The sequence below is a fragment of the Maylandia zebra genome, linkage group LG11 (genome assembly GCF_041146795.1).
Source record: "Maylandia zebra isolate NMK-2024a linkage group LG11, Mzebra_GT3a, whole genome shotgun sequence".
In the NCBI taxonomy this organism is placed as follows: domain Eukaryota; kingdom Metazoa; phylum Chordata; class Actinopteri; order Cichliformes; family Cichlidae; genus Maylandia; species Maylandia zebra.
Genome location: NC_135177.1, coordinates 15,443,508 through 15,456,512, shown reverse-complemented (window position 1 = coordinate 15,456,512; position 13,005 = coordinate 15,443,508). Strand labels below are relative to the sequence as shown.

The window sequence follows — 13,005 nt, the reverse complement described above, 5'->3', positions numbered from 1 at the left end:
AGATCCCAGTGGCTCTCCGGAGAACATCTGGGGTCATCATCTCCTGCTGTCTCATACTTCACCTGCTCTCCTTATCGCTTCCTGTAGTTTCTGTGACTTATGGCGTGCAGAGTTTAAAAGCTGCACAATGGTTTGGAATCATCTCAACAACAGCTTACTGTCTGAAAACGGAGAAGCATTTTTTGATGCACTCTTTCTGAAACTGTGTAATGATCCAAACGAGCCAAAGAACAATGCATTGAGATTAAGATAAGACTTCAGATCAGAAAGCCTGCTCTATATGACTGTGGGTGGGGTGAGAAGGGGGAAGCATGATTTAGGCAACATAATAAGCAAAAGTGTAAGAGTGCAGCCTTTCTTATCTTCGTCTCTCTCTCTCTCTTTTTCCTTTAAATATTGTGATATCTCCGTTTCCCCCAAGCTCCTTGTCTTCCTCGATTCTTGCATATGGCAAACTTTGTGACAGTAATTTAAATTTAAAACACATGAGGGGAAATCCTAGCCCGCGCTGCTCTTTAATGGGCCGTCATGGGATTGGAGTATGCAGAGAATGATTGAATTTTGTGAGAAGGCCAGGAACGATCAAGTCTCGCCTGACGTTATGCAATCGACCATTCCCCTCTCACAACGCGACGTCTGGTAAAACCTAGCAGGAGGAAAAGGGAGGAGGGGGTTGGATAAGGGTTGGAAACCTCAACGTCTAGACCAAAAAAGAGAAAAACATTTTTTCTTCTAAACGACTCAAGACTTCATAAAAGAGAAACTTGGCTATCATACACACACACACACACACGCACGCACGCACGCACGCACGCACGCACGCACGCACATGTATATTTATATATATATATGTATAAAGCCAAACAAGATGTGATGGGCCACATCAAAAGCAGAGATGGATTGCTTTCAATGGTTGTAAATGAGTCTTTTTACACTGTAATGCATGACATCCTATATTTCCTGACAGATGGAAACATGTGGATCCCATACAAAGCCTGCCACACTGTTTTATTTATGTGATTGTGTCATGTCTGTTTTCTGCGTTTCTCTCCTCACCTGCTTGGCTCACTTTGACAATGTCAAGGCAGAAATTCAACAGACTCTGAGGCACTGATATTGCTGCACTGTCCAAGCTTTCACACCCTCTGAGTAAGATTAAACCCCTGCTATATATCCTCTCAGTGAAGCAGGAGAGGCTACCTTTCCCGTTAAGTCCATTATATTCAAATAGGCGGGGCCTTTTCTTTCTTTATCTTTTTCTTTTTTCTTCTACGCAAACAAGACAAAGTAATCAAAAGTTAAAAGCAAACACTCAAGGAGGCACTTAGCAAAAAAGAGAAAGCTTTTATGATAAAACATTCATATACAGTGCAGGAGACAGGTAATCTTTGAGGATGATAGGGTTGTCTTGTGGTCAGTTTCTGTATAGTATTGCTTGGGGAGTCTTGTAGATGAATGCTCCTAATAACATCCCTGCCCACCCATCAGCTACCAGAGAATGCAGGCAGAGCAGCTAATACCTGAGTGTATTTCTTCAGGGGTGTGAAGTATGCCTTAAAGAGCTGTTGGAGGCAGCAGTAAAGTAGGGTTCATTACCTTGACAGACTGATGACAGCTACAGTAAGAATGGCTGAGGTGCACGCACACACATATAAAGGCTCAGTAATGTGCTATCAGTGATGCTGTGCTATGCACAGTAGAATTTTGCATAAATGATGCCCGAGATGCTACAGTCAGTACTGCTTTCATTGTGATGTGGTGATGAGCAAGTCATTGAAAAGTACTCTGTGGTAAATATGCTAGGTTTGCATTTGAAAAGGTTTTAGTGGCCAAAGAGTTTATTTTATTTATTTTGTCGCTGAATGTTGGGTGAGTACAGTATATTGACATCACATCTAACAGCAGCCAAGGAGATTAGCCATAGTAAATACTGGAAACAGGAAAGCAGAATAGTTCTTATCCTAGCAAAACAGCATGATCACGAACATCACAAATTAACACAGTAAAACAACTTTTTCTTATTTTCATTTCAGTGACTTTTAAGACACAAGAAGCTTTGGAGAGGGTGAGGCTGTTTACTAGGAGTGCACTCGCACAATCGAGGGTACTCCTGTAGCCGGTCCCAAGCCTGAATAAGTGGAGAGGGTTGCGTCAGGAAGGGCATCCGGCATAAAATCTTTGCCAACTCAAACATGTGGATCATCAAGAAAGAGATTTCATTGGATGTTACCAGGATGGACAAGATTAGAAACAAGTACATCAGAGGGACACCTCAGGTTAGAGAGGCAATGCTGAGTTATTTGAGAGGAGGGATGGTGGCTAGCTCTCTTATTGTTAAGCCCAGCTTAGATCCTTACCAGATTACTACACAGATATTAGCAGCTGAAGCCAGACTAATACCTGCTTAAATTCTCCAACTTGTAGGAACTAGTTTGAATTCAGAGTTATATTCCATGAAAGATCTAAACATACATCCCTAAAAATTCTTTAAAATATCTTTAAGAACGTTCATATCATCTAAAATACTTCAGTTTTTAAAAATATTTTTAACATCTTCTGTTATTGTTCTCAGTCTTTAGGTTAATTAAACTCAACTGGTTCTGATGGTAACTTTTAATGTTAGTTTAGGGAGCAGTTTAAATTCATATTCACAGATGACAAAGAATTTGTGGCAAGACTTTTACTGATAATTTTATGTTGGGTTTTAAAACTTTATAAGTATAAAAAACAACAACAACAAACGAATTAATAAATAACTAAAGAAGCAAACTCACAGTCCATCGTTTCGGGAAGTCAGATCGCAGGGGTTGCATCTGGGGTCAGCTTTAGGTCACTCTGGGCATCCATTAGTGGCCTTATTTAGAGTCTTATTCCTTTAAGAGGAGTGATTGGCCAGCAAAGACAAAGAATCATTACCTTTGCCCGCCCCCTCCCTGCCAGCAGTCAATAATGAGGGATCATTAAAATGAATAGATGGACATTCCCCTTTTCTCCGGATCCTTATTGCAAAATCAGTGTCAGGGGAAATGAAGATTGAGCTTGGAGAAGGCGTCTAAAAGCCTCACAGTGATTGTCGTGAACTCATCTGCAGTGCCAGGCTCCTTTATCTACTGTAAGAGTCTGCACCTGCCTGAACTCCTGACTAGCAAGGGCTTTTACTGTAGCCCATTAAGAGCATCCCTAATGCGCGCTACAGCGTACTTCAACATAAACATTCTGCATATGTACCGAAACATTTACAGCAAACAAGACAAGAATGATTGCTTTGGATGTCTTGAGGCTTTTTTTTTTCTCGTCCACGAAGAAGACAGAGCTCTCAGAGTGAACTACAAATGTGATATTAAACACTTCGACTTTGATGCGGAGGATAAAGTGATCATGTGATGCGATCGTATAAACAGACACTTAAAGACAATTCTCACTTTTCACATGTCTTAAACTCAAGCATCTGTCCCGTCGCTGAATTTTATAAATCCTTGCACAACACTTCATGCATCACAAGAGTGAGCGCAAATCAAGCTGAATGATTACAGATGGAAAATAAAAGAAGGCACAGGATTTTTCCAGGCCCCATCTGGTTGCCTTTCTGGGCAACCTCTTAAAATGTCTTTTAAAAAGGTGATTTGTCTGTGGATCCGCAATAATGTGATCGTGTCAGCGTGTCTTCTGCTGATCCTGTCACATGTTGAAACCATCCCATAAAAACTGGGTTTGTGTACACCTGTGGAGCTGGGCGGCCCCGCCTCACACACATGTAAACATGTGCCGAAATCCACACACACACACACACACACACATGGTCCTTATCTTCCTCCTTTATCATCCTAAAGGTAACTGATAAGAAGGTCTGTTTATAGTCATCTGACATATGTTTCAAACGAATAAAAGCGAAAAAAGTCACAGAAACTGACTCAAGAGACCAACAGAGATCAAATGCTGGACTGGCTTATGGGACAGAGTTATCAAAGGTCCCTCAATGTGGTCAAGCAATTATCTCTTAAAGGATCTCTTAAAGTCACCCCCATGGCTCTCTCAACATGCCCTTCATAACAGAAGTATACTGGGGATTTACTGCTTGCAGGTGGCTCATGAGAGACAAGGGCAGGTGCTCCACCACAGTGCCTTTACACTTGCTTCATAAAAGCCCAAATCAAGGGCTCTCTGGGAATACAATAGGGGAGGAAGTGGGACCAAAAAGGCACTATAAATCTGTATAGAAGGCACGCGCTGCAATCATTATAATCAGGGACTGACATTTTCCTTGTCTGGACTCTTGACTTCACAGCAGAGACGCCGTGGCCGTCAAATGACAGACTGTGCTGTCTGCTGCTCACTGGGGCTGTCTGTCAGCACATCAGCCTGTCAGTACCATTAGCAGTTGATCAAATTGTGATCATTTGGTGAGGCACTTGGTCGAATCTTAATCATAATCATGCATACACATGAGGCAGCTATGATGGGGTTTTTTTTTATACAAATACATACAATACAATACATGTATTTGATATATTTCGTAAATATAGGATGGAAATCTCCTTGCAGCTAGTAAAAATATGCGGTTGCGTCGATGTTCTTTTTGCATTTGGTTAACAACTGCAAGCAGTTATAATGACTAATAGGTTACGCCCTTAACCTCTGGATCATCACTTTCAGCGCAATCGCCTGGTAAAACCAACCGGTATCCAAACAATTGTAATCTGACTCAGACTGAGTCATTCTTGGAAAAGGTTTGGAAATAACTGCAGTCTAGTTAGTAGTTTGTGGATGTGGATTTCTGTGTATGCACACATATACAGATTTGCAATAGATGGAAATGGAATTGCAATTTTTGCAGATTATTCACTGTATGATCACAACCTTATTCGATTTCTAATTGATGACAGAGTGATAGCACATTCTGTTTTATTGCCCTTTTATTGTTGTGTTAACCCAAAAAAGACTCTTGTGCTTTAAGACTACTGACTGCGAGTGGTGGCAGACTTGGTTTTGAAGCAACCATTTCAAAATCAACCAAGTTTGTAATGAATTTGTTCATGCCACAGCCTCCAACCACTCTTTTCCATAGTGTGACTGTCGCATAAAACTCTGACCTTTGAGGTCAGCGAATGGACATGAATGCACATGAATCCTTTATGTGTCTGGCAGGAGAGATAGCAGCTTCTTGCAAGAAATCAGATCAGAGGAAATCAGATCATAAGCTAAACCCAAGGAAGCCTTTTAACTACCTACAAAAGTGTCTACCAGCTCTTCTAAGAGTGATGAGCAAACACATTGTGAAATAAACTGTGTTCAACACATACACTCTCTTTCCCCACCACATTTATCAATTACACATGCTGGCAAATTAGATTTGGTTGCCCTTGGGCTGATTGTGTCTCCTTGCTTCTGGGCTTTTTGCTAAGCTATGCCATGCTTATATGTACAGTGTTTATTAAAAACGAAACAACTTTTGAGTAAATGTTTAATTTAATTAGGTGCTTATTTCGGCTGTAAATTCTTTATGCTGTAAAATTGTTGATTTCCACATCATACATTCAAAGCTTTTCGTGTTTCTATACTTCTAAACAAAAATTTAACCGATAAGAAAAGATTCTAAAGCTGGGTTTGTCCATTGACATTTCACTTTTATGGACCACTGCTTCGGCTTTGGAAACCATAGCCCGGAGTCATTGCGCCACTGTGTCAAAGGGTATGGCGCTGCGAGAGGAAGACTAAGGTAAGAAGGACAGGGTGCCAGGAAAAAGGGGCGTGACTGTATCTGTAAATAGTGGCTCTATTTTGGGCTTACCTCGGTCAAACAGGGGAGCACCGCCTAGGCCTGCCTTCTGTTACTATGGGGATGGGCGCTTCATAACTTTGCTGAACGGAAAAAGTCTGGAGGACTGGCAGGTGGTACACAGGAGCGTGGCACAGATCCCATGACGAGGAGCTGGTTCGCTTCTAACTACCCACCGCTAACAATACTCACTGGAAAACACGCATGTCTCTGCTTGTACTTGGCATATCAGCAGCTTGTTGCATTTTATCCTGCAGTGTTGTACTGTGCAGTGTAGCTGGCAAAGAGAAAACTTGCAAGATCTGAATTTCAAAATCAGTGTTAGAATGCACAGTTTTTCCTCTCACGGACGTCCAGTGATTTAATTGCTGGGCTGGTGCTTTGCTAGTCTTACAAAATTTAGAAAGAAATTTTTAAAAGAAAATCATTTTTGAATGTTTTAATTACTTCTTTATTCAATTCAAACAGGTTAAAGGAAATAGGGACGCTACTACTCAACACAATGCTTTTCTTTTTTTTTTTTACTTTATTATCAAATATTTGTTAACTTTTTTTTTTTCAACAATCAACTTACTCACTTACAAATATAACACTGGGACATTTGTTACTTATGGTCACCAATATGCCATTTATTAGGTCATTTTTGAGAACACATTAAATGTACTTAAAACACATTTCTTTTTTTTTCATAAATATTTAATATTAAAGAGAAATATATTTCACCTTGTGCCTACACAGAAAAGCATTAGAGAGTTGCAACAATTTTGTAGCCAAGAAAGGTAGTAAGGCACAAAATACAAACCTTATTGATAGAGTTTAGTCATGCTATTATAATATATGTTGAAAAATGTATTAGGAAAGCTATCCTGGAAGCTACTATCAGCTAAATGATCCCCAACATCAGTACAGTGTACATGCTCCAAAAGACAGACGACATGGAAAAGACTGCGTTTATGTGAAGAGTTGACAGAAGCGCGTTTATGACACTACAGTGGAAATCAGTCTACAATATTTGGTCTGGAGGCAAGAAAATCGGCTCTGTGTTTACGGTAAAGTGCATGTCTTTTTTTTTCGTATGATGGAACCATCCTATGCTAAAGTCTCAGTCAGAGAAAAAAAAAACTTTGACAATAATTTCACCAAAGATAAAATCCTTTGGTCTACTCAGATCAATTATTGCCAGCTGTAAGTAACAGTCCTGTCAGCTCCTCAGTGAAATCACCTAGATGATGAGGAAAACTGAGCCCGTGGTATAGATTATCCCTGTGCCTATTTACATGCAAACCTGCAGAGCAACAAGTAACAGACAAATCTATAAAAGTATTCCCCTTTAAATCCAGCAGGTACATTTACCTTTGTTCAACAATCTCTCAGCTGGGAAAGAATAAAACTGATACCTGCCTTATTAAGCTCCTGTAAACCAGGAATTTTGATAGGATATGTACTTTAAAAAAAATCCTCTGATTGTCCTTGCATCATTATGTCATGATCTGGGTGGAAAACTGGAAGACCAGGAAAGGATGATGAGGAAATAGGCACCAAGGTGAAAAAGTAAAGGTGTAGGGTAGCAGAAATGCTACAAAATCATATCAGGGAAAGACAGGGGAGGGGGCGGGGGGATAACAAACTGCATGATATGAGCATAAGGCATACATATTTTCAAATACATGTTTATACAAAAGAATATCATACATAAAATTCCGTATAAATGAACAAAGATAATAAGGAAGCAGGCAAAACAAAATTCGAATCAGTTGACATGCTTCCTATAGATGTTCCAGCCTTTTTGTTTCCCTGTAAACAAATAATTGAAATAATACAAAAAAATGTCATAGAAAACTTCAGTCGGGTTTTTACACTGAACCGTTTGCATTTGCCTGACTGCTGCTGCTGCTTGCTGTCAATAGCACTGCTGTAAGGCACCGAGTTGGTTGATGCGGACTGACTGTGCAGACAAATGAACCAAAGTGATGAAGCTTGACACTTATTGTCCCATTAGCTTGTCCATGCATTAACGTACAGATCACACTCGAAATGAAGATTGTCATTTGTTAACGACAGAAAATAACTCAGTCTCTTTGAGTTGTTTGGTCCACTAAACATCAGCTGCGAATTAAGGCAAGTGTAATCGTATACTTTGCCCCTGATATATCACTTCCTTTTTTCGTTTCTGTAAATATAACATTCACCTGTTTATTCAAATGGAGCTTGCCAGTGATTGTCAATGTGAGCCTGCAGAGAGTCTGAGACTGAAGAGGAGCGGGTGGCATCGTTAGTTAGGTGGGAGATCCTGGTCAAACTTTTATTCTTTATAATCTGGATCTCTGGCTGTTTTTGTCCTCGTTTGTTGATGCTGCTTTTGGACGTGTATGTGCTGCTGCTGCAGGAGACTCAAATGGTCTATGCGTGAGTGTGCACAGAGATGCTGGAGAGGTCGTTCCTGATGATCTCATTAACTGTGGAAACAAAAGAGAAAGAGGAGATCTTTATTAACTGCTGCCATTTAATGACACGCTAAAGCATTATTACATTTCATGAAAATACTGGCCTTGAAGGGTTGTTTGTTTGAACACTGACAAAGGTTGGAGTCAGAGCCCCAGAACCTCAGGGGACCAGATGCTCCAGTCAGATTTCAAGTGATATTCAAGAGCTATACTTACTTTTCATGGTTAATACATATCTTTTTAAATGTCTCATATATCTTTGATGGGGCTTTCTGAAGGTAAATCCCTGAAGAAATCACCTAGGCTAAATAAATAGGTTTATTTTCTAGGGCATGACTCATTTTATAGAGTGAAGATCAGGGGATATTGGCTTTTGCGGCTTTTGAAGTCTCCAAGTGCAGTAGTTGATCACTTTTGTTTTTATTCATTTCTGCCACAAAAAAGAAAAAAGACCCAACAACAACAACTACTACAAAGCTCAATTACAAGACAGTGACCCACTCGGGTTGTATTACCTAATCTCGACAGATCCTAGCGCCATAAACAGTTTTGAGATCTTTATTATTTCAATTCTGTGCTTGTATATCAAACATTTCCAAATTATTATGTTAAGTCAAAGTACCATGGTTAGGAACAAGTAATGTCTAAATGTATAAAGAAAAAAACATACATTTCACAGAAAATATGGGAGTTCATACTTTCATATTTTTTAAGGTTAGCCTGGTATATAATCTGCTAACGTCTGATTTCAGTATCACTTCATGACTCAGCTGCATCCTGCATACAATTCCCGCTGTTTGCCCTGCAAGCCACTTTGCAACGCCCTCCGCCCCAAATCTGTGACCTGTCTGTTGCCTTGGATACCTGCTCTGTTATGATGGAAGGACAGAGCCATAGTGTCAAATATAAATTACACGTGTTGGCAAATCCTCTTTTGGCTGAAGTCTTCCTAGCTACTCTAATGTTTTCTTATTAGCGAACTCTTTAAACTTTAAACATGACAACATCTCAGACAGCAACACTACACTGCATACTTGACATCAGGACATCATGGACATCAGAAGCCACAGTCCAAACATATCAATGTCATTAACAACTCATTTCGGCTCCATGCGAATATCCCTGTTTTTAGTCATCGTCTTGTGTTTCCTGCACCAGTTCCTGTGCCCGTGCTTTTCCCACAGTCGGGCAGACAGAGATCAGTCCCCTGCCTTTATCTTCTCTGTGTTCTTTGGCAAAACAGAGGGAAGTGACTGAGAAGATGGCGAGGACCCTGAGACCTGTTGCTCGACAAAAACAAGAAGCCTCATAGTCACAGAGCTCGCCTTGATAAGACAGGCCGATGCAGTCTGAGTCTGCTGGAACCACCATCGGAGCCGAGACAGGAAGTCCACCCACTTTGAAGTTCAGAGTGGGCCCGCGTTTGTTATCACTGCATACTGTTTGGTGAATTATGAAGCATCAGCATAGATCAAGATAAAAACAAAACTGAGAAAAACTTATTTGGAGCTCCTTTTGTACTATATCATTTAACTGCTGCTTGATTTCAGTTAAGTGTGATGTTGATGGCTGAGGTGCTAATAAAAAAATGTTTTGCTGAACTGATCCATGCAGAACAAATGGCAGAACCACCAAGGAAAGAAGGCTGAAGACATAAATAATGTTTGATTTAAAAGACACACAAGCTCTACAATAATAGCTGTCCTTGTTTTATGTATGCAAACGCCCACCTTTTCACACACACAAACAAGCATGCACACACACACACACAAGTTGGTTGGGACTCCCCTCCCTGAACAGGAGGAACTCCCATTGGAAAAACTCAACCTGTGCCAACAGTGTTGGCTGTTTTCAACCCTGTTCCGCTCCAGGCTAAACAAGCATTTACATGCTGTGGTTATTTTTAGATCCACCATTGCAGGACACGAAGGAAGTGCAAGCACATGTATGCACAACGAAATGATCACAGAGAGGTGAGAAAACATCGCCAGCTAGTTCTTAAGAAGAGGTGGGAAAACCCGACGGTTCAGCAGCAGAAATATATCATTCATATTTCTGAGATTAAAAGTGGTGGCTTCTTTTTCTTGATTTCAGTCACTGTTCAAAAAAAGAAAAAGAAAAAAATCGTGACGTCTCTTCCTCCCACATATTAACTGCAGTGTTATTTTGATGCCCTTTATCAACTAATACTTTCCATTGGCAAGCACAAAGATGTTCCATTCTGAAGAAATAGTGACAGAGAAAAGAAAGGTAAAACACTGGCCCATGTGTTTCATTTATGTACTCTGTCAGCAACGTGAGAATTTTAGAAGCAGGATGTGGCCAACTGTTGCACCACAAGACAACACCAAGATGCTATTTATAGCATCTTAATACTCATGTCACTATTTAGTTGTGACAAGTTCTGGGAAACAAAGACCTTTTAAAGAAAACTCACAGGTAATGTTTTTGAGAGAACCAAAGGTCTCGCATGTCACGCATCTTTTAAAAAAACAAAATTAGTTGACATGATCCAGTTTTAGCTAAAGACTTTTATTTTTACTTTTCTGTCCTGAGCTTATGTATCTTTTTTTTTTTTTTGAGAAAAAATGAACCAGAAAGAATTATCTCTCTGTTTTTCCTTTAATACATTTTTGACTCTGTCTTACCGTCCTTGAGGTGACTAGATAACCACAAATATGCAGCAGTGGGGAAGCTTGTCAAGCATTCGGAGGAACATTTAGTTCTAAATGAAATTTGGCTTAAAAAAATCTTCTGTTGCACAACGTGGGCTGGCAAGTGTGGATTATAAGATTTCTTCAGCAAACCTTGTAAATCTAAGTGTAACCTTTGAAAAAGATTGCCAGAGGGCTATTTTTCCACTTTCGTGATCGCTATATGCTATTGTTAAAAAGAAGATTCCATGTAATGTTACAATAACGAAAGCAAAGTGGCCTGGCTTCCCTCTCAACAGCACTGGAAACTCTTTTTTTTCTTTTTTTCAGTTGCCCAGGTTAATAATGGAAAGCTGGGAGGATACCCTCTCGTGAATAAACAAAAACAGTGGAAAACTGAGCTCCAAATATTCCCCTGCTGAAAAAAAAGAACGAGGGAAACAAAAAACACGTGCCCTGCTAGGCTTAGTTAAACAGAGTGGCATCCTTTATTAAGCTTCCCTGCCAACGCAATCGGTAAACCGCAGCCTGGACCTGTCAGGACCTATACTCCAGACTGGGTGGCTGGGAGATCTATTTCAGGCAGGTGTGAGAGTGACACAAAAATATGACTGCACTTTACTGTGATGCCAGCCAAGGTGAACAGCTCTATGGACAATTCACCTTTGTGAGGGCCTGCCAGTGTGTCTTGGCAGGGAAAGTGGCTAATTGCTAAATCCCTGCCTCCATTGGGTGTGACTCCGGGCTGAATAAACGTTGACCTCGCTAAAATAACCAGTCTGTATCAACTGTTGTGGAAGATGTTTTTCAACCTGCTAGAAGGCGGTAATGGAGGCAGCTCTAGTATACATCCTGAATATACCGGCGTATGCAAATTTAACATGACTGCTGTCGGTACTTGCAGCTTTTAGAATAACAAATTGACCACGCCTTAAATCACACAAAGGTTCTCTAACTAGGCGTATTATTTCCAAAATTAACATTATATTGTATTAAATTAGACTTAATTTGTGTAATTTGTGATTAAGACCGTAAACTCATCAGGAGAGTGTTTGCTGGACTTCTTTTTGCAACCAGAAAGGTCATTAGAATGAATACAAGTTTAGGTCACACTGATTTGCTTTACTTTTCAGAACAGAGGCTACATGTACTATTTTATCTACATATAAAGACACAATAAATGAAGAAAAAGTAAAGCTGGTCTGTAGTTATGTTTTACTTTCATCTTTAAAGAATCCAATCCAATGGCTTAGGTAGCAAAAACATCATATTCACTCTGCTGCTGATGTAATTTGGAGGGTACAGTATATACAAGCACTGATATAGCGACAGCATAGTTGCTATACCTCACTGTTACTTACTTACAAATTGGCTTCTTTTTATCCAGTAATACAAGCACGCCTGATATGACTTCATTTGGCTTTTCTAAGAGTTCAGTGTGAACCTGAACTGCACTGGGGATTTAGTTAGCATTGTTACGGGATAGTGCTGTGCACTGGGGTTCGATAACAGCCGGGCTTCCTTAGAGAACAGAGGATGCCCTGTGGTCTGGAGAGATGCGGAGCCTCGAGGCCTGAGAGCCTCTTGGAGGTTCCTGCTGTCGAAACACGATCCCCTGTAGTCAAATCAGGCCTGACTGGCAAACACCTGACAGCGAGAGAGAGCAAGAGACTTCACCTCACCCCGGCCTCCGTACGTGACCTCCGTACTTAAGGTTGCAACAACAGGTTCCTGGCAGTGACTTCTGCTCTGCCGCTCGAAGTCTCTTGATACTGAAGAAGTGGAGGGCACCTTCCTGAACTCCCCTTACTTTCACGACACGTGCTAGCTGCAGCTGTGTTAGGGTCAAGGACCTTCACACTGTAGCGAAGGTGATTGTTTCCTGTGCTTGCTCGTACCTCCTGTAGTACCACATCGGGTTTTGTGAGAGAGAAGAGGAAGTTTCCTTCTATTGTGGCCCCGAGACTCTCGGCAGCACGTGAGGAAGTTTGCCTGAGTCACACAAGTTCTTTCATGTAAACACACAAAAATCGAATCGCCACCCAATCTGTACACTACCTCGGAGTGAGTAAAAGGAGACTAGCTGCGAGGAGGACTCACAGTTAAACCTCATCTGACCTCGTACTTTCAT

The 13,005-nt window shown here is 40.6% G+C and overlaps 1 protein-coding gene across 2 annotated transcripts in view; it reads right to left on the bottom strand.

The window, feature by feature from the left end:
- Window positions 1-7,411: 7,411 nt before the first annotated feature.
- The window catches only part of LOC101485322 (nuclear factor of activated T-cells, cytoplasmic 1), a 61,131-nt gene continuing 55,537 nt past the window's right edge, over window positions 7,412-13,005 (bottom strand). For both annotated transcript variants that reach the window (XM_004566788.3, XM_004566789.3), the window contains exon 10: window positions 7,412-8,232. In XM_004566788.3, the coding sequence (XP_004566845.1) occupies window positions 8,177-8,232 (56 nt within the window). In that variant the 3' untranslated portion in view covers window positions 7,412-8,176. The remainder of the gene's footprint in view (window positions 8,233-13,005) is intronic.